This window comes from Centruroides vittatus, unplaced genomic scaffold, assembly GCF_030686945.1.
Source record: "Centruroides vittatus isolate TY-2023 unplaced genomic scaffold, ASM3068694v2 contig_349, whole genome shotgun sequence".
Taxonomy (NCBI): Eukaryota; Metazoa; Arthropoda; class Arachnida; order Scorpiones; family Buthidae; genus Centruroides; species Centruroides vittatus.
In genome coordinates, this window is record NW_027122172.1 from 552,396 (window position 1) to 575,407 (window position 23,012).

At 37.2% G+C, this 23,012-nt stretch overlaps 3 protein-coding genes across 3 annotated transcripts in view; 2 read left to right on the plus strand and 1 right to left on the minus strand.

The window, feature by feature from the left end:
• Positions 1–908: 908 nt before the first annotated feature.
• r (carbamoyl-phosphate synthetase 2, aspartate transcarbamylase, and dihydroorotase rudimentary) overlaps positions 909–23,012 on the plus strand; it is a 186,212-nt gene continuing 164,108 nt past the window's right edge. Inside the window, exons 1-2 of the mRNA XM_067269235.1 lie at positions 909–1,042; positions 22,391–22,481. Of these exons, the coding sequence (XP_067125336.1) occupies positions 22,397–22,481 (85 nt within the window). The 5' untranslated portion in view covers positions 909–1,042; positions 22,391–22,396. The remainder of the gene's footprint in view (positions 1,043–22,390; positions 22,482–23,012) is intronic.
• LOC136974491 (uncharacterized) lies at positions 18,054–19,094 on the minus strand. Its single transcript, XM_067269402.1, has one exon. It carries the CDS (start codon positions 19,092–19,094, stop codon positions 18,054–18,056), a length of 1,041 nt encoding a protein of 346 aa, XP_067125503.1.
• LOC136974492 (uncharacterized) lies at positions 19,170–20,177 on the plus strand. Its single transcript, XM_067269403.1, has one exon. The coding sequence runs from the start codon at positions 19,170–19,172 to the stop codon at positions 20,175–20,177; it is 1,008 nt and encodes a 335-aa protein (XP_067125504.1).

The following is a 23,012-nucleotide window of genomic DNA, read 5'->3' on the forward strand; positions in this document are numbered from 1 at the left end:
GTCGTAGTTAAACGGGGGCGGCATAATCGATATCGCACGCGGGCATTCGAACAGCTAGCGGCGCCGCCGAACACTGGGAGTTCGGTCGTGGGTTCGCGCTTCGCCGGTGCGGGCTGGTCACGTGGAGTTTTCCGGGTTTTCTCCGAGTCTGTAACGCCTAAATAGGGGCCAGTTTCCCTTAAAAAGACCTCCCGGAAGTCACCTCCCTAGACAGATCGCCCGAGTGTCGCGTTGCCATAACTAAACATTCGAAAAACTGATAATTGCGACGACTCGTAAGAAATAGACTGACAAAGATACTGATTACGGCGCGATCGTCTGGAAGCCGATGGCCATCGTTGCTATGACGGGCAAAAGCGCATTTTTTAACTCTCCGCCCGGCGAGCACTAAGAGGGCCTCTTTTAGTAAGCCCATTACGAGTTCGGCCAGGTGGTGAGGGACGGGTGCGAGTCCGTATTCGGGCTTCTGCTCGCGGAACGTCATTCCCCCTGATTTAGTATAACTTTCCTGTGGAAGGTAACGTATAGATAGTTCGTAAATACTTGTCCGAAAAGAAATCTTGGCTAAGCCACGGCCGTGTCGGTCTCTATGGCTTCTCCTAAGGTGAAAAAACCCGCGGTCGAGTAGGTCGTCACGTCTTGCATCGACCCTGGCCAATTTAGCCTACCGGACGATCGGAACACCGTCCCTAGAACGAAAACCGAGGGTGAGAACGATAGCGGCTCTCCAACCGGTTTATTAAGTAACCGTGCAGTGGGTGACTACATTCGTTCGTACATTAGCGCGCAATTTACCACAAATATTCATAAAAACTGATTAGTCCGTAATTAAAATACATTAAAACTATATGAAAATGTTTTGAATATTAATATTTAATTAAAAGTAAATATTAAAAAAAAGGGCTCCTGAAATGTAGAGGGAAGTACCGTCGTCCACGTGGTAAATATGAACTTTGTGCGGGAGAGTAACGTTGTAGTTTAATTTCGTCTCTTTTTAAGTTTACGAATAAATATTTTATAAAGTTCGCAACTCAATTAACAGGTAATTTTGTTTTCTTAAAATATAAATCGTATTAATTTATAAAGATTATAATCGGCGTTGTTGTTAACAAAAATATTCTATATGTAAATCGGGGCCGGATCATCGCGTAGACAAATGAGACAAATGTCTAGGGCCCGGTCAAACTGTCTATTTCGAAAAGATTTGTAAATAAGATAGTTCACTTTTTTGTTGGACAACTGTATATAATAAATATATATTGCTTCTTATATGGTTATTGTGAATTCTAAAATCTAAAGAACGTGTGGGTTAATGTTACCCTAGGTATCGAGATGGCGGCTCGTCTCCGATTCCGGAAAAACGGAAGCGAGGAAACGGTGGGGACGCACGTTCTAACCCAACCTAACATATTCTAATAAATTACCGTAATTATTAGAATAGGTTAGGTTAGAACGTGCGTCCCCGCTGTTTTCTTTCTTCCGGTCGTTGGGATCGGAGACGAGCCGCCGTCTCGATACCTAGGGTGACGTTAACCGATGTAAGTAACGAAGATTACGTGAGGGGTACGATTCGAGCTCCGGACGAGTTGGTCGAGACTTTAATGTCGGAGCCGTAGAGCGTACCCGTGGGAGCAAAAATGTTAAAGGAACCGTACCTCTACCGGTGACCTTTCGCGAGATACGGCCCCGAAATCGGGTCGCTCGAGATCGCGAGTTGCGTTGCCGCGATGCGACTCGTGTTTAACCGTTTGGCCCGTGCGACCGTGCCGGTTTCGAGTGGCCCGCGTTATGTAGTTTTGGGGGACGTGGGGGCTCGGCGTCGAGTGCGCGACTACGCGTGGAGCGTCGGTCGAGGCGAGCGGTAGAATGGACGGTATACCGATATGTGTTAAAAACTGGACTTTAGAGGCGAATGTCTCGCAAAGGGTTGTGTATATAGGTGTGATTCTTTTGACTTTTTGTTTGTACGGGGGGTGTAAAACCCCTCGTTCGGAGTTCGAATCTTACCAGTTAGGCCTATATTTATCTTGGTATATATTTTTATATTAAAGTAACAAAACCGATTGCTTTGGTGTCGGTGAGGTGCGTCGTAAGGACCTCTCGATATGCTCCCGAGAGAACGCGATATAATACGATTTATCTGTCGGTTCGTGGGAACGCGTGTTTACCGTGACGATATATTTGATGCGATTCGAAATTTTGTGACGTCGGATTTAATTTTTTTCCGAGGTTTTATATAACGATTAAACTGTATCGGTCGACGAGGAGGTTAATTTTGTGCGAGTCTAGATGTGTTTTTATATTGCTGAGGATTTTTATGTTTAAAATTGTTTACAATCTATTAGATTAGATTACTTATATATGTAGATAAAAAATTGTATTGTGAATAATGTAAGATTTGTATCAATTGTATTTATGAGTCAGCTTGCTTTAATCTGTGTGACCTTAATTTTTTACTTCAAATTACATTATACTTTAACCCGAGGAAGGACACGGAAGGCGTCCGAAAACGTTTGTTAATTTGAATTGATTATTTTCACGTCGGTCACGGGCTTGAGTAAGTTTTGCAGTTATCTAATATACACCCCGGCGTGTGTGAGGAAGATACATTATACTTTCTATTAGTGATGCACCAGTAAGCATTTTCACTGAGTATCTGTTTACTGATTATTCAGCAGTTAAAAATCTGCCAACTTATGATATAAATAATTAATATATGTTATTAGAAAAGTTGTCTGCAAGTAAATGTTTCATAAAAGTAAAATAAATTTTTTAATCGGGCAATAGAAAGTAAGAGATTAAGTCACACGACTTCCTACCATTATTCTTTTAATAGTATCTCTATTACAAATACTCTGACTTCAGTTAGCAAATGCATTCATCTGTTTATAGAATGAGTGCAAGTAGTCATTTAACAATTAATGTCAAACTATTTTTAATTTGAAATTTGAGTGGAATTTCTAGTAAATCATAGCTATTGATTTTGTAAAGAATCTGATTTACAGATTAAATTTTTTAATTAATAATTAACATTGTTTTAATTTTTCAAAATCAATAAATTGTTAAAAGGTATTTTCCAATTATAAGCCATACCTGTAAGCTTGGTAAACAGTTAAAATATTTAATTATTTATTAATGAATAATCTATTTTTAAAAACTACACAGGAATTTATTAGGAAATGTTTTGTACAACTATGTGAAATGATACGGTAAACAGGAAATTTGCATTTACGATACATGTTTTAAGCTATATTTTTGTCATGTAATCTAAAATGATAATTATAATTTATTAACAACAAATGATGTACATGTAGATTTGCTAGTTACACATATTTTACATTTACTGTGTTGGTTTACAGAGATGTGAAAAAATTTTCTATTGAGACATTATTAATCCAACAATACAGTTATTCAATACTGATTCTGTTATTAACAATTAATACTGGAGTTAACACTGAATAACTTTGGAGAATAACAAATCACGCAGTAAAGGCATTGTTTATATATACGTATACAGGTATCCCTCATATAACGTGGTAGTTACGTACCAAAAAAGTGCCATGTTATGCAAATCTTTGCTATACGAAACAAAGGACTAATACAAAACATAGGATTACATTCCAGAAGTTAGCAGAAGTATACTATTTTTTTCATTACTAAGAGAAATTTGTTTATTAAAGCAATCAATAATTTAATTTCCAACAAGTAGGCTAGTTAACTAACAATCACAATTAAAAGTACCGTATTACACGTTAATATTAATTTTAGTTAAATGAGGGCATTTCTTTTTACAAACTATCATTGTCATCTCGGCTATTTTGTTGATCAGAAGTATCAGCTACATTTTCATATTCTTTATTTTTATCATAAACAATTTTTATGGATGATGAAAATAAAAATGTTATTAATGGAAAATTTGTTCTAGCAGGTTGTGTTTGTTTAGTCGAATACCAAGCAACTTTTTTCCCAGAATCTGTGTTCGAGTAGCAAATCGTTTGAGTACCGAGATACCACCGTATTTCTTTCATCATTTTATGAATGCTTACTTACCTACAGTTAAAAAAGTTTAATAGCACTAAAAATGTTTAAATAAACTTTACTAAATACAAAGATTAATCTATAAAAACAAAATACAGTTGGTCTTAAAGGCTAAAATCTGAAAGCAACAGCAATGACACTGACACCTGGTTAATAGGAAAGCTAGAACAAGGAAGGAAAAATTCTATCAATTTTCATTAAAGTAAATATGGCAAAAGGCACAAAACAAATTGAAAATTTCAATATTCTGATTCATATTCAATTAATATAAATATTTTGCTCATTTTCAGTTCCATTTAACATTATTTTCAATATACAGTAGAGCGTCATTTATCCGAATCAATTGGAGACTGGGGTTGTTCGGATAACCGATTATGTACGAAAAAATATATTAACCTATCCCACGTTGAAATTTTTTTTCGTTGCGTGTCGCTTTGCGTTGAATTTTCGTCGATTTTAAGCCAAACGAAAATTTTTATAATAATAATCGAGGCTATTGTATCGTTAAAAATTATTTCTTTATTTTGTACAAACAAAATAAATATATTGAAAAATATAAAAACAAAAAAATTATACTTTAGAAGTTAATCTAGTATCAAAAACGTTCGATTTGGCACGACACGGTCCGACCGGAAAGCTTTCGGTTAACCGGCTTTGAGATAAACGACGCTCTACTGTACTTTACAATAGGCCTATTCTTTTTGTAAATTATGGTTGACACTAGTATTTTTTTTTGTTTTCTTGTTCATATATCAATTTATATTCTAGATATTTTTTCAATGTTTTATCCTCTTATGGTTGTGGTATACTATAAGCCATAATGTATAAAAAGAATTTAAAGGTTATATTATATTATATGGAAAATCCAATAATAAGTTGCTTAACTTTCCTGGCAACATTTTGGTGGCATCTCTGTTATCATATTTTATTTAAAAATCATTTTATATTTTTAATTATTATAAAGTAGCAAAATGCTTAATTTTGAGGGTAGGGATAAGTTTTATTAGAAAAAATTGTAAAAGCTAATTTACATAAATAAAAATGAAATGTTCGTTTGTTCCTAATCTCAAATTTCTGAAAGTTCTTTACCGATTGCTTTGAAATTTTGACACGACGTTGCTTTCGAATATGTGCATGTTTTAATATAACATAGATGTTGAAATTTTTTCGCATGGGGAGGGGGACAAAATTAAAGCTTACCGTGAAGAACTCTGCTTATATTATACTATTTTAGATGCGGTTTTTCGCGTTTTTGATTGCGTTTTAATAGGGTACGTCGAGAGAATGTACACTAAGAAGGAATTTTTCGAAATTTCCCTCGCGGGGAAGTGTTATACATTTATAATAGATACATTTTGAGCCACGGCAATGCATGGCTGGGTCTTCTAGTAATGAATAAAATTCTTATTAAGTCCAACTGTACACAAGATATGACACATGACTCCTTTATTTCCATCTTGTTGACCTTTAACCACCAAAATTTAATTGCAGCAATCCCCCTAATGCACAAACCTCCCTGCAAAATTTCAGAAAATTTTGACAAAAAGCACAGAGTTATTAATCTTCAAAAAGGTGAACAAAATCGTGCCACACACACACAAACATCCATATATACAGAAAAAACCCAAAATGTTTTTTGCATTTCTTGAGATTTAAGGGTCCAAAAGTTTAAAAATCTAGGGTGTCATTTTTCGACCAATTGCTGTACTTTACCTTTGTTACTTATAACTACAATCCACTTTTACTTCTTTGGCTCTGAGGGACAAAAAGTGCCTGAAATGAATATTTTCTGACTAAAAGAGACTCTTCCTGTTGGATTGTGACTTTCTGAAGGAAGAAACTACTATTGGGTTGTTCAGAAAGTAATTTTGTTTTGTTTTTTTTATGAAAAAAATTTTCTTATAATATATAAATATTTTATTGAATTATATATTGGTCATTTTGGTCCAATACACCGCAAGCATGTACTTGAGCTCACGCATCTAATGTGCTACAATTCGCTGTTTAGGTTCGGCAGTACCACATATCTACAAAAGAGGGGGTACCCATGGGGAGCCCAATTTCGGGCGACCTATGCGAATTAGTATTACGGCGGTTAGAGAGAGAGAAGTCATTTCCAAGTTCACACCTGATATTATTTTGTACCGTAGGTACGTGGATGACGTGATTATCATATGGAAGAGCGAGCCGAAGGTTGATGATTTTTTGCACAGCGTAAAAGACAACCCGTATGGCCTAACGCTCAAGCTTGATCAACTATCAGACACCAGAGTGCACTTTTTAGACGTTACCATTCAACTCAATATGAACAATATTGAGACGCGGGTGTACTACAAACCCGGCTACCTACCTATGTACAGTACATATCCGCTGGGTCTGAAGATCCATATACATACAAGATTGCGGCGTTCAGGGCGTTAGTAAGTAGGGCATTCACCCATAATTCTAAATAGAGAAGATATGATCACGGAGCTTAAACACATTGAAGACATTGCCGCTAGTCATGGATACGTAGGTAACCTTATCCGTAGTTTAGCCCGTAATTTCCTTGATACAAGTACAGCGCGACACGCCTCCACGGTGCGGAGTGAGTCTAATTTGAATCCCGACCAACACCAACGCACTGTTGTACAATACAACAAACGTCTGCATTCCTTATACAAGGAAATAGCGCTAAGGAAGGGCACCGAGTTAGCATACTCGAGGACGCGATCTATCTACTCGCTTCTCAGAAACGCTAAAGACAAATCAGATATGTTAAGGGCACCAGGGGTGTATAGTATCCCGATAAGAGATCACAGGTTCCAAAGGGACCAGGTATACATTGGGTCTACCAAGAGATCTGTTCAAAAAAGGGTTTCTGAGCATAGATATGATGTGGCCAAAAAAAGACACACCACCGCCCTGTCGACGTACGCCACGGACCCCGATATAAGAGCAGACTTCGATAACACCAGACTCATTAAGAGGTCGTTTAAGATGGACCACATCAGGGCTTTGGAGACTCTTGAGATTTACAAGGCTACCAAATCGGGGAAATGTATTAATTTCAAGGAAAGTAACGTATTATCGTGCGCGTGGCGATATGCCTCTGAGATGCATCCGCAGTGGTAATCATGTTTTACTCCTGTCTATTAAATTTACGTTGTTTCATTCGTCATTCATTCGTCATCTTGTGGAAGACGGAACCGAATATAGATCAATTCATTAAAGCGATGAACAAAAATCCGTACGGTCTGGTAATTGAGGTGGAGCAGCATAGTAACTCTAAAATCCATTTCTTGGATATAGATATCGCTTTGGAAGGGCCAAACATACACACTTCGCTGTATCACAAAACTGATACTGCCTCCATGTATATTCTGATAGGATCCTGTGACCCATTTCAGTATAAAATAGCGGCCTTTAGAGCATTGGTTAGGAGGGCCTTTACGCACTCCTCCTCTCACCAGGCACTAAATCAGGAGATCAAACATATAAACGAAATAGCGGTAGAACACGGATACACCAACCTGATAAGGGGACTATGTAGAAAGTACAGAAAGAGCCAGAAACAGTGTAACAATCAGACAGAAAGGCACTTAAATATTCAAGAAAACAATACTGAAAGGATCCCTATCACTTTTAACCCACGATTAAAATCGATATATGCTACGATATCCAAAAAACGTCAGGTCCGTATAGCCTACAGAAGATGCCAGACCATTTTCCAAATACTCCGTAACGGAAAAGATCCTCCGAACCCAATCAGACTACCGGGAATATACTCCATCCCCCTCAGAGACCACAGATTTGACAGAGATATGGTCTACATTGGCTCCACCAAACGTACAATGGGAATAAGGATTAAAGAACATAAGGCAGACATAGCACACAAAAGGCTCACAACAGCTCTCTCAACATATGCCACCGATCAAGAAGTCACGGCGGACTTTACCGCGGCTCGCATTATCCTCACCACTAAACCACCCGGAACATCTCAAATTATTGGAAGCTATGAAAATATACAGAGCAGGATGTAACACCACATGCATCAATTTTAAAGACGAGTTGGCCCTTTCAGCAGCGTGGCAGTTCCTGCTGGAAGATAATTTTTAAACATTAACATCATCGCCGCTTCGAGGCGCATGCGCACTACACAGAACGGCGATCGTTTCATTTAAAAATATGTTGGAACGTTTTCACGTGACGGAATTCGAAACTCGGTTCTTTCAAAATGGAATATATTCGAATTTATTACTACTAAGCCTGAAGAAGAGCCTAGAAGAGGCTACGAAAACGTTTGCGTCCCGAATACTAACCACTCCGGTTATCTGGCTTTACGTAAGTGTATTTTTTGATTAAATTCTCTAACCTAAAAGAACTGGCAATGAGCATTACAGCTGCAATGGGATCCATCTATCTCTGTGAACCTTTATTCTCAAAATTGAAGATTGTTAAATGTAAAAGTCATAGTAGATTGACTGATGAAAATGTAAAAAACTGACTATGTTGTACAATGTCGAAAATACCTGTTGATATTAAAAAATTAAATGAAAAAATTGAAAAACAAGTTACACATTAAAATACATACAAAATACTGTATAATTGTAAATGTTTTGTTGTATTTGTTGTTTGTTAAACTCTATAGGGTTCAGATACACGGACACTTGGCAATGTTCATCTTAAATTTATTTTAGTCGAATTGTTTTGTTGTAAACAAACATGTGAAGCCCACAGTGTATTTTTATTTTTGGTTTTGGCCCAGTAAATAATTTTGGATGGAACCACTGCTTTAAAGCATCAAACAGCTGATTTGGAGAGTTTCCAGAAGAGCAATTCAATTGCTTTTAAGAACATGTCAGTGAATCAGCATATGTTCCAGAAGAGACAGTAGCAGTAAGGACTGAGACTAAAGGCTCTGATGCACTCAGAAGAGTTGCTGGCAACAATTATATCTTGCTTTCAAAAAGCAATATTTTTATGTAATGATGAGCAGGAGGAGGCAGCTGAAATTAGCAATGAAGAAACTCTGCAGGAAAATCTACTAGAGTTGCAAATCACACCTAAACTCAAATTTTCCAGCAAATAAACGTAAAAAACTTAAAGATTGAATGTTTGTGGCCAAAAATGTTTGATCTGTAAGTTTTTGTTTATTTGCTGGAAAATTTGAGTTTAGGTGTGATTTGCGACTCTGTATGTACGGTTCCAGTTTTTGACGAAGCTATATTTAGGAAAATCTAAATCATGTTAACTTTGCAAATATCCATGCTGAAGATTACATAAGTATTGACAGCAAAGTTGAAACTGAAAATGATTTAGAGAACATAGTGCATTTTGTGAATGATCATTAGCATCAAGAAGATAAAGATGAAGATGAGGAGTCTGATGTTAATGTGGTTCCTTGCACAGAATCAAGTCTTCAGTTTCACAACACAGAGCTTCAGCACTTTGCTCTTATTTGAAATGACTCAGTGCTTCTTTATTTGGATGGTAAAGCAAAAATGTTATCAGAAGAATGTGATTGTAAGGGAAGTTCAATGCAAACTAGTTTACTTCACTACTATTCCAAAACCTAAATGTCCTATTTTGTTACGAGTAATGTACTGTACAACATTGTGTTAAGCAGAATAAAGCAGTGGTTAGTTAATATGCCTTTGTGTCCTTATCTTAATTTAAACTTATCTCGTCTACTAGTACTTTATCAATTAACAGGACTTATTATATTGGACTTATGGATGCAGCAATTAGGTCTTACAGATCAGAAATAATATTGAATAAATATTGTTTATTTAAATAACTTGATAAAGTAAATATGTAATTACCAAAAACACCAGCAATAATTTACTCCCAAACGAACGTTTTCTACTGTTTTAAACGGTCGTCATCGGGTTCGATTCCAAAAAATTCAAAAATTGCATCTTGAAGTAATGCATTGCCCAACGTAGCCCTTTTGTTAAAGAGCTATGTCGGGCATGCGCATTAGGTGTGATTTGCGTTATTACAAATTAGTTCCGTAAGTGAAAATACTTTTTTCGCGCAGTTGCCAACGAGTCCGTTTCTTTGAAATCGATGGCCATTCCCTTCTCGAACGCTTTAAATATCTCCAGCTGTTTGAGATATTTTAGGCTGCCCCGGTGCTCACACCATTGTATTAATCGTGCATTATCAAAGTTCACCCTAACGTTGTCATCAAAAGAAGCCAATGCCGTAGTGGAAAGGCATTTTTGAATAGAGTATTTGTGCTCCTTGATCCTTGATGATTGTATTAAATCACCTGTAACGGACAAGAAATAATGAAAATTGAAGACATCACAGTATTCACGGAACATTTATTATTGAGATTTCCAGAAGAAGAGAGAGAACAAATAAGAACAGGTATGCAAAAAATAATAAAAAATAAAAAACTAAACAAAAAATGCAGAATAAAGTTAAAAATTATAAGAGAAATTTAAATAATGTTAAAACATTTTTAATTAATAATAATTTGGAAATACAGTAGAGCATCGATAAGTGGAACCAATTGGGGACTGGGGTCCTTCCAGTTAATGATTTGTTCCAGTTTCCGACTTTGTACGAAAAAATACATTAACCTGTCCGATGTTCAAATTTTTCTCCGTTGCGTATCGCTTCCTGTTGAATTTTTCTCCGTTGCGTGTCGCTTCGTGTTGAATTTTCGTCGATTTTAAGCCTAACGAAAATTTTTATAATAATCATAGAGGCTATCGTATCGTTAAAAATTATTTCTGCATTTTGTATAAACAAAATAAATATATTAAAGAATATAAAACATGAAAATTATACTTTAGAAGTAAATTTAGTATCAAAAACATTCGATTCAGCACGACAGTCCGACTGAAAATCGTTCCACTTTCCGACCATTCCACTTACCGACGTTCCACTTATCGACGCTCTACTGTACTTCAAGGTGACTAAACCAAACAAATAATAATTATGAAAAAAGAACAGAAAATAGAAGTCATCAAGGAATTGATCGACAGGTGATTTAAATAAACAATATTATTTCTGATCTGTAAGACCTAATTGCTGCATCCATAAATCCAGTACAATAGGTCCTGTTAGTTGATAAAGTACTAGTAGACGAGATAAGTTAAAATTAGAATAAAGCAGTGTTTTGCATGTCTTTCCTGAAGTAATTGAACCTTTAGTTCAATTACTTCAAGGACCTATTCAATTTATTTGCAAGACATTTTACTTGTAGTAGGTAATCTGTATACAATGGAAACCTATCTTCTTTCTTCCACAAAAACCTTGACAATCCAGTGTTAGGTGTTTATACAACTGCTAACGTTTTCAACCCCGTCGGGGTCTTCATCAGGCACAGCACAAAGGTAGTTTCAAATGGCAGTGAATGGAATCAAGAAATCGAAGCGAATTCTATTCCAATTTTTGAAATCATGGAATTGAAAGATAAGATGGAACATTATGCTCGAGCTAGGATGTTATCTACACATGCGTGCAATTACGCTCGCCGATCGTTGGATGTAAAACAAATTAATGCAATATTAAGTTATCTGTGGGTGTGCACTTCCCTCATAGCAATATTTCCAGGCTTGCGAGATGCAACGATACATCGATGACACTGACTGTGAAAACACGGATGATAGATACCTCCAAAGGCTGCAGGCAAGGGTGAAGCGCTTCACACAAACCAAGTTAGCTGGGGAGTGGGGCTTGCGTAGGGCGGTTGTGGCATCCCCCGACGTGCCAAGGCTGTTTGCCTTTGCCAAAACTCATAAGGACCCACCCTCTCTCAGACCAGTCCTAGATAAGGCCAGATCCCCCACCAGGGCTTTGGAATCTGCCATACACAAACTGGTGTGTGACCAAATGAAGGCGTACCTTTGGGTTATCAGGAACCCGATCGAACTGGTGGAGTCCTTGAGGTTTCTCAACACTACCGAATCAGCTTGTATCATCGTTCTTGATTTTGTATCACTGTTCCCGTCCATCAAAATACAACCGTGTTTTTGCGAGATCAGGGATGTATTACTAGCCCGACCCCACGCCTATCCACACCGCAGGCAGATCCTAGAATTGGCGCACATCCTCTGTTACTCATTCTTTTTCCGGTTCAATAACAAAACATATGTACAAAAACGAGGTGTCCCCGTGGGCAGCCCACTATCGGGTGACTTATGCGAACTAGTGATCAGGAGACTTGAACAACAAATCATCCCTTCATTCCTTACCAACATCCTCCTTTACAGGAGGTATGTAGATGACATCCTTATCATATGGAAGGCAGAACCGGACATCAATAGGTTTATTAACGCAATGAACAGCAATGGGTATGGGCTAAGTGTTAAATTGGAACAAAAAAGCAACATCTCCGCACATTTCCTCGACTTGGACATTCAAATAAGGGACAATAGACCACCCATAAGGTATTTTACAAAAAATGCCATGTACCTCTGTTCATCCCAGCTTTCTCTGAGGATCCATATTTGTATAAGATAGCGGCTTTTAGGGCACTAATTAAGCGTGCGTTCACGCACAACTCGAAATATGAAGACACGGTGGCCGAGCTTAGCCGTATCCAGGAAGTGGCATCGCAACACGGTTATGATAGAAACATAGTGTACAACATAGCACGCAAGTACACATGGGGAAATACTCGTAACAACCCACAAGCTGGGATAAGATCCTTTGATAATAGTTGTAGAAAAATGTGAAATTTCTAGTGTCTAGAAAAATAGTTGAGTATAACTACCACTTAGATGCGATATACAGAGAAATCGCATCCAGCACTCGAAACAAAATAGCTTACAGGAGGCCGCGGTCAGTATACAGCTTACTTCAAAATGAGAAGGACAATTTGGACATGAAACACGCACTGGGCGTATACACGGTTCCCTTGTGGGACGACAGATTTAATAGAAGTCTGGTTTATGTGGGTTCTACCAAACGCTCCCTCCATCAGCGCCTCCGGGAACACAGGTACGACATTGCCAACAATAAACTATCTACCACACTGGCAACGTATGCCACACAGCAGGGAATCACTGCCGACCTCCAAAATGCTCGTATAATTAGAATGTCGCACCACACGCACCAACTCAGAATGCTTGAGACCCTAGAGATATATAAAGCGGGTTTGCACAACACATGCATCAACTATAAGGATGCAATCAACATCTTGCAAGCCTGGAAATATTGCTATGAGGGAAGTGCGCATTCACAAATAACTTAATATTGCATTAATTCGTTTTACATCCAACGATTGGCAGGCGTAATTGTACACATGTGTAGATAACATCCTAGCTCGAGCATAATGTTCTATCTTATCTTTCAATTCCATGATTTCAAAAATTGGAATAGAATTTGCTTCAGTTTCTTGGTTCCATTCACTGCCATTTGAAACTACCTTTGTGCTGTGCCTGATGAAGACCCTGATGGGGTTGAAAACGTTAGCAGTTGTATAAACACCTAACACTGGATTGTCAAGGTTTTTGTGGAAGAAAGAATTATAATTCATCCAGTTTACAGTAAGAAGTATAGTTGGAAACCTATCTACTACAAAAAATTGCTTGGTCCTGTGGGATTCTGTTATAGACAGGTTTGACTTGTAATTTAATTTCTGTCGCTGCCTTATATTGAAAACTGACAATATTTTGATTTAACATGTTATGAAATTAATAAAACAAGAAAATATTAAATGTATAATATCAAAGTTTGTATATTATCATCCATAGATGAATTAAAGAATTTCATCAAATATTTGATTTGAAAATTTAACAATATATTTAAAATAGATTTTAATACAGTATGATTTAATGACTCCTTGCTGATCTATCCTGCACAGGGCCGGATTATCGAATAGGCAAAGTAGAGAAATGTCTAGGGCTCGTAATTCAAAGGGGCCCGGCTTCAGGGCAGAAGATTTCTCTGTTCCAAAACAAGTTAAAAATTATTTAAGAAATTCGACAGGACAGAAAAGGCTGTATTAAACAATTCCTACTAAGCTCCGCTCAACTAGCCGTAACCTAAAAAAAAAAAAAAAAAAAAAAGTCAACAGCCACCTGTGCATCAGAAGTGATGTACACCATGAGATCCTCGCACCATCTAGAAATATTTCTAGGACCGCCTCTCGTGGTAGTACTGATGTATGGATGGGTATGATTTGATTTCTAAATCTAAACTTATACGTCGCAACATCGCATATTCGATGTAGCGTTCAAGTTGCTTGAGTGCAAAGATATTACAATTCAATAGTGTTTTATAAAAGAGTTAAAAAGGGTGACACTACGGTGTGACTTGGGGTGACACCACGATATCTACACCGGGTGTCACCCATGCTAGCTACGCTAATGTCACATTATATATTTGTTTAAAAGCAACTTATTTAAATGGGGCCCCAATTTAAATTTTGTCTAGGGCCCGCTAGAGGCTTAATCCGGCGCTGATCCTGCACATTTCTTATCACACTTTTTTTCCATCAACAAGTAAAGAATAGATGCAGTGGTGATATTCAATGGGTTTGCACAGGTTTGGCCAAACTCGTTGGTAAAATTTTCAGTTTCCCGAACCTTGTTAAACACACTTAACATTTCTCAGTGGTTTTGTTTCTTTTAAAAAATATATTAAAATATACGTATTATACTCTGTAACACTACTAAACTAGAGCCTTATACCTACCCATTCGCACCGAGCATTTTAATCTAGATTGTGAGCAAGGTCGGGGACTATGCCTTGGTGCAATCTCTCTCGACCGAAACGAGGATTAATCGTGATCGATTCAAGAGAGTTCTTGAAACTAGATTCAGTCATAAGAGAGATCCCACAATGTCATGCGTGCAAGATAATACAAGATGGCTGTGAAACGTGTTGGGCTATGGACAGCGAAATAAAAAGGATATTGTATTTCGATAGACAATGACATTTGTCTATTATCAGCAGTGCCATTCGGGGTGAAAAATTTCTCTGCCTAAAAAGAAGGGGGAAAAAAAGGTCGACAGCACTAATATACTATTGTTACCTGGTCTTTGCCCAGGGCCCCTTACGTTTCAAATACACCATTGATTATTTGATATATCGCAAGAAAAGGTATTGTATTTATTTTTAGCCAAAACTTCCATTTTGTTTGTCGGTGATTCTTAGGGAAAAATTTTCTGCTAGCGAACCCTTTGTTAAATATTTCGAACATCACCACTGAATAGATGGTATGTTGGTTGTAAATTGGTATTTGTTGGTTGTTCAAGATCGGCAAGTTGAGTTTACCCCGTGTTGGCACGGAGCACGTACCGTTGGGGTCGAGGTTCTGAGTACGACCACAACCAAATTAGTTCTTACAATTACTTACAAATGCTAGAGCTGCTTCAGCTAGATAGCTAAATTCAGAATAATAGAAAGTAGAATATTATTAGGAACGGAAAAGACGCTCCAGATAAAAACAGACTTCCGGGAATATACTCTATACCCATCGCCGACCACAGAGATAACAGCGAAGCCATCTACATCGGATCCACCAAACGCAACATACAGACGAGGATCAAAGAGCACAAAGCGGACATATTACACCATAGACAAAACACCGCCCTAGCAGTCTATTCATCCGATCCAGAAATAGAGCCTCTTTTCACCCGTGCCGCAATCATTCACCCCACGTTTCGACAAGATCACCTCAAATGGCTTGAAGCTATATACATCTTACTCAACACCCGCAGTAACACGCACTGCATCAATTTTAAAAAGGAGATCATCTTATCATTGGCTTGGGAAGCCTTTCTCAACAGATCCCTGACGTAGCGCTATACTCACATCGCGCAAGTCTAATATGACGACATCGGCTACACGCGACAGCGTTCCAGAATGCAAATTTTTTTCTAAAATTTTGTCGAACAGAATTCCGTTACGCCTGACGAAGAACCAACGAGGTTCGAAAACGTTTGCGTTTTACAGAGAAAGAAGAGAGAAGCACACCGGTCAAAGGCACTAAAGTTGTTGGTTTTCATTTATTTTCACTCCGGTGTTGTTCCTTTATATATTTTGTCTAATTAGCGATGCCGGCTAGCAACTACCAACGTACGCTCATCACCCTAACTAGGGCCAGAGCCAGATTGGAATTCCTATCCCAATGTAAAAGAAATAATTTGCTTCCGATGTCGATATTCAAAATCAAGTTACCACCCGGAAACGAACCCTTACTTCAGAAAGTCCAGAGTATGTGCTTAAACAGAGCCATTAGAACAACCAGAAAACTCATCTTTTCTGCATTGGCACAATTGATACGTATAGAAGACGCTCTATACGACCGCAGCAAGGATTCTTTAAAAAAAGAAAATGCTAGACTCGTTGGAATATTATTAGATTGAAAACATTTGTCAAACTTAAACTAAAGATTGCTGGATTTAGATATTAAGGTTAATAGTTGTAATAAGTAAACTAGCTACTGGAAAATAAACTATTAAAAAACAAAAACCTTAAATTTCCAGCAATAAAAACATTTAATAATAATGTTTTCGACTGTTTTAAACAGCCATCATCAGTTAAAACGAACTAAAAAACAAAAGAATGCAGAAAAAAGAACCCAAGCATTACAAATATTTAAAATTCAAAATAATTCCAAAGCAAAAATGCCGTTGTATATTAGAAACTAACAAACAGCGCATGTGCTAAATATTGTAGTAATAATAAAAAATAAAAATAACAAAAAATACTGCTGCAAAAATATTTCTATTACAAGAAAGAACGTTATGCATTTCGGTAAAACGACTTCCATGCCGTGGATAAACCGTCTGCGTCTCTATGGTTAATGCAACCCATGTTAATGTGGGCTTTGTAGATTTCGAGCTTTTCTAGATGTTTCGGCATTTGTTTGTTGGTCGTGGCCCTAATAATAGACGCTTTGTCCCAATGAACGTCGACCTGCTGATGCTTAGCGAAAGCTGCTAGCACAGTAGTATCCAAGCTTTTATTGAGTATCGATGCTCCTTAAGCCTCTGTTTAACGGTTGGGGTTATTACGTCATCACAGCATGTTTCTACACCTATAATAGTTATTGCAATATTAATATGTATAAGGAATTCCATCCACGTGCTTTACGTAATTTAAATAGTCTGTTAAAAAGCTAACTGTTCAAAAATTACAGTATTCAATTTTTGCCTGAAGATGGCAGCTGTAAGCTGTTGAAAGTGCTTGCGAGTACATGTGAAGTTTTACAAATTACCGTTTGTAACGCTACAACATCGGTGTGTCAATCATTCATTACTGTACATTCGCATGAAGTGTAATAATATTACTATCACTTCAAAACGAACCTGTTACTGGTGTTCCTTGTGAAAATTGTCTCAGGAGCGTCTCACTAACGTTTTCGAACTTATAACAGTTCTTCTTCAGGTGAAGATGGAAGATTTGAAAAAGTAGAATAGAATGTTTCAAACCGAACCGCTTCGTCGAATTCCGTCATGGCTGACATGCGCTGTAGTGTCCGGGTGTTGGTTATCGTCTATGCGCGTCTAAAAGGACTTGCCAGGCCGATGAAATGTTGTTCTCTTCTTTTTGGTTGATGCAGATATTATTAAAGCTCATTTTATATATAGCGAATGCTTCTAACCATTTTATATGTTCCGGGTGGGGCGTCGTTACGATGATTTTAGCCTTATCTAGTTCTGCCTTGATATCTTGATCAGATGCGTATATACTTAGCGCCGTGTTGAGTTTCCGGTGTTGTAGGTCAGCTTGGTGTTCTTTTAACCTGGTCTTTAGCGAGCGCTTAGTGGAACCGATGTAAACGAGCTCTCTTTGCCATCTGTTGTCCATTAGAGGGATAGAGTACACTCCATACATTCTGTTGGGATCCGAAGGGTCTTTGCAATTTCTTAGGATTTCGGCTATTGTGGGGCCTCTCCGATACGCTATCTGCATTTGCTGTTTTTTGGCTATTTTTCCATATACTCCTCTAACGTATGGGTTGTATGTGATAGGAAGCCTTGTTAAATCTTTTTTGTTAGCGCTGCCTTTTGCTTGTCCAGCGGATGCGTTTCCTTGGTGATGTTGCCTGGTTATACGCTGTATTAGGGAAGGTATCCGTTGTCTGTTGCGACCTTTTTAAGATAAGCCAGTTCTTTGTCCAGAGCTTTCTTAGTGGAGGAGTAAGAGGTTGCTCTTCTTACTAAGGTTTTGAAAGCGGCCGCTTTATATGAGAACGGGTGGCAGGATCCCTTAGGTATGTATATTGGAGTTGCCGTCGGTTTTCGGTAGACAGACGTTTGGATCGTAGATGCTTCTATTTTGATGGCGATGTCCAGAAAATGGGCCTCCGTGCTGCTTATCTGCTCCACATCTATGACCAAGCCATATGGGTTGTTGTTGACAGTTTGTACAAAGGCCGCTATATCAGGCTCCGTCTTCCATAAAATGAGTACGTCGTCAACGTATCTCTTATAGAGCAAAAAATCCGGAAGATACCGTGGGATGACTTTACTTTCCATCTGCCTCACCACCATCTCACATAGGTTCCCTGATACTGGGCTACCCATGGGGACGCCTTTTGTCTGTTTATAAATTGTACTTTCGAAAGCAAAGATCGATTTGTAACAGACCAGATGGGCCATTTCTAGTATATGTTGGTGGAATGCTTGATCTTGAACGTATGTTATTAAGAAATCTCTGAGGGAGCAAAAAACTGCAGGGAGCTTCACCGATGGGTATAGTGATTTAAAATCAAGGACTGTGATAAGTTTCAGACACTCAGGTAGATTTTTCAGTAGGCCTATGAGGTTTTCTGGGTTTGCAATGGTGTAAGGGTAATCTTCTAAGGTTGGCGAAAGGAGTTGGTGGGTAGCCTTCTCTAGTTTTCTTGTAGGTGCTCTTGCTTTGTCTACTATTGGACGAAGTTGCTGGCCTTCTTTATGAGTTTTAGCGTACGCAAAGAGCTTAGGAGTGTCCGGTGAGTCTACTATTAAGTCCTGTAAGGCTAGACGTTTTGCTAACTTCGAGGCCACGAAGCGTTTCACCCTATTCTGCAGTTTATCTACAACGTCATCGTTTTCTTGTTCACATTGGGTGATATTGATGTAGTCATGCAGTCCTCGTTGGTATGTGCTCCGTTTCATAATAACCAAAGATTTTGATTTATCAGCTCTGGTGAGGATAATATCGTTCCTTTTCATCCATTTGCTGGCTAGCCGATGGTGGTGAGGCAGATGGAAAGTAAAGTCATCCCACGGTATCTTCCGGATTTTTTGCTCTATAAGAGATACGTTGACGACGTACTCATTTTATGGAAGACGGAGCCTGATATAGCGGCCTTTGTACAAACTGTCAACAACAACCCATATGGCTTGGTCATAGATGTGGAGCAGATAAGCAGCACGGAGGCCCATTTTCTGGACATCGCCATCAAAATAGAAGCATCTACGATCCAAACGTCTGTCTACCGAAAACCGACGGCAACTCCAATATACATACCTAAGGGATCCTGCCACCCGTTCTCATATAAAGCGGCCGCTTTCAAAACCTTAGTAAGAAGAGCAACCTCTTACTCCTCCACTAAGAAAGCTCTGGACAAAGAACTGGCTTATCTTAAAAAGTTTGCAACAGACAATGGATACCCTTCCCTAATACAGCGTATAACCAGGCAACATCACCAAGGAAACGCATCCGCTGGACAAGCAAAAGGCAGCGCTAACAAAAAAGATTTAACAAGGCTTCCTATCACATACAACCCATACGTTAGAGGAGTATATGGAAAAATAGCCAAAAAACAGCAAATGCAGATAGCGTATCGGAGAGGCCCCACAATAGCCGAAATCCTAAGAAATTGCAAAGACCCTTCGGATCCCAACAGAATGTATGGAGTGTACTCTATCCCTCTAATGGACAACAGATGGCAAAGAGAGCTCGTTTACATCGGTTCCACTAAGCGCTCGCTAAAGACCAGGTTAAAAGAACACCAAGCTGACCTACAACACCGGAAACTCAACACGGCGCTAAGTATATACGCATCTGATCAAGATATCAAGGCAGAACTAGATAAGGCTAAAATCATCGTAACGACGCCCCACCCGGAACATATAAAATGGTTAGAAGCGGTCGCTATATATAAAATGAGCTTTAATAATATCTGCATCAACCAAAAAGAAGAGATCAACATTTCATCGGCCTGGCAAGTCTTTTTAGACGCGCACAGACGATAACCAACACCCGGACACTACAGCGTATGTCAGCCATGACGGAATTCGACGAAGCGGTTCGATTTGAAACATTCTATTCTATCTTTTCAAATCTTCCATCTTCACCTGAAGAAGAACTGTTATAAGTTTGAAAACGTTAGTGAGACGCTCCTGAGACGATTTTTGCAAGGAACACCGGTAACAGGTTCGTTTTGAAGTGATAGTTATAGTACCCGGTGTTAGTAGTGAGTAGAGCAGTACTGTAATAATATTATTCTTTTAATATGTTGTTCCATAGGTTTTTAAAAAATAATTTGTTAATATTGTTCTTTGCATTTCAAGTTCAAACCTTACTGGTTTTAAAAACCTGAGGAAGACCGGGGTATGGTTGAAAATGTTACTTTTTCATTAAAGTGTTATTACTGGACTCCCAAGTGTAGAGTATACATTCCAGTAATTGTGTAAGAAGTTGTTTTAATGAGATAAAAGATGACGAAGAAAGAAAAAAGATCAGGAAGACTAATTAAGTGTCCACTCCATTTTGGTGAAGAATTTGGTTATTACTGTATAAATGTTAATTACTGTGATGTTATGGTTCCAGGAAATTTTCAGGAGGCGATGACATGTGATGAATCAAAGAAATGGAAAGCAGTAATGAATTCTGAGATAGACAGTCTTGTGAAAACAATACATGGACACTTGTAAGCAAGCCTCCCAAGTACAAAAAGGTAATTGATGCAAAGTGGATACACAGAAAGAAGAGTGAAAGTGAATATAAAGCCAGATTAGCAGTTAGAGGTTTTCAACAAACTGATTGTATCGATGACATTTACTTCCCTGTTGCCAAAATGCCGACTTTAAAGTTGTTATTATCTTACTGTTGTCAAAATTCTTTAAATATTCATCAAACGGATGTAGAAACAGCATTTTTAAATGGTAAAGTTTGTCTCAAGTTTATATAAAACAGCCAATTGGTTACGAAGATGGTACCGATAGAGTTTATAAATGAAATAAATCATTATACGGATTAAAAGAAAGTCCTCGTGCATGGTATCAATGTTTTAATGACTTTCTGAATACTCTTGATTTTTGCAGAAGTGAATATGATTATTGTCTGTATGTTAAAATAGAGAATGACTTGACAGTTTACATTTTATTATTTGTTGATGATCTTTTGGTTTGCAGTAAAGATAGACAAGTTATGTTGACATTAAAAACAAGTTATCAGATAAGTTTAGAATGAAAGATTTAGGTAGAGTAAAAAACTACATTGGTATTGATAATGAATATGAATATGAACAAGATATTTTAACTTTGAGTCAGAAATCTTTTATACAGAGGTTCTAGCTTATTGCACATAGGATTAAAGAGTATCTATCAAACTGGATTAAAAATGTTACTGTATTCATTAAAGTTTACTTACTGAGTGATATAAAGTGTTGATTTGTTTAACTTTTTCTCCAGTTTCTGCTGCTATTCATTATATCAGATTTTCTACAAAAAAAAAAAGATATCCTGAAATATGGGATAAGCAATTTAAAAAAAATTCTTGAAGTAGAGATAGTAAATATTGTCATTGGCTCATTTTTTTCCACCCATTCAAGCAAAAGGGAAAAATTCATGCTATTGCATGACAAGATCAGTTAGAATGAGAAAGCAAGAAACATCATAAGGTGACATTATATCCACTCACTCGCTAAGATCCCATGATAGAAAAATTCGGTCACTTGCATTTGCATTGTCATAGTCTTAGTCTGCTGACCAGCCAGTAATAGCATATTTTGTTAGTTTTACAATCAGCTTTTATACTCCTTAGTGATATATTAATTTATATAATATTTTATCATCATATTTATGGTTTTTAAGTTACTTTAAAAAGGTTGTTTTTGAATAAGAATGGTAGTAATTTTAATATAGTAAAAAACAAACTTTTTAGAATTTATATATAATCTATGATAATTTTCTAATATTAATTAATTTATTTATTTATTTACACTTCACTGTTTTTTTTTGTTATTATTATTATTATTTTTAGACCAAAATCAAAATATTTCTCTTAAATTTGAATACTTTCAGGCCTTCCAAAGTGCTAAGGTTTAAGAATTAAGCCCAAAAGTACTAGGATTTTAATAGAAATTTTTTATTTTAATTGCCAAGTAAACAGAGAGGTGTACTTGTTAAAGTTGTCGGAGAAAGAAATAAAATTAGATTAATTAAATTGATATTTATGTTTACAGTGCACGATGTTGGCTCATCTGATTCTTGAAGATGGAATGAAATTCACGGGCTCCTTATTTGGATCCGAAAGAAATGTCGCCGGAGAAGTTGGTATGTTCGTTTAAATATATTTGAAATGTATGCTAAAGAATAGCTTAAGATGATGAATTAATTGTAATGTAACAAAGAAACTTTTTATACAAGAAAAAATTATAAAATAATTCCAGCAACACTTTAATTTGATACAGGAATGTGTTCAGTCTTCTTAATAGGCTTGCTTCAGGTCTTATACACTCAGTGTATAAAAAATTTATGTTCAGTTTAAAGAATGCACATTAAATGATGTTTGGTTGTAAGTTTAAAAAATATTTTTTTAAATGTTAAATTTGCTTAACATATGATTTGGAACACATGCATTCCTTAAATCAAATATCGATTGTTTTTTATAGACTAAGTATGTAAGATCTAAAGCAAGTTATTAAGAAGGCTGAAAATGTTTGTATACTGAAGTAAAGTGTTGCTGGAATTAATTTATAGTTTATTCTTGTCATCTATTGATTCCTGTTCCAGCTGAAAAGTACAGTCAAAAAGATTTAAGTAAAGTTTTAACACGTTAACTGCCAATTACGATATAACTTGTAG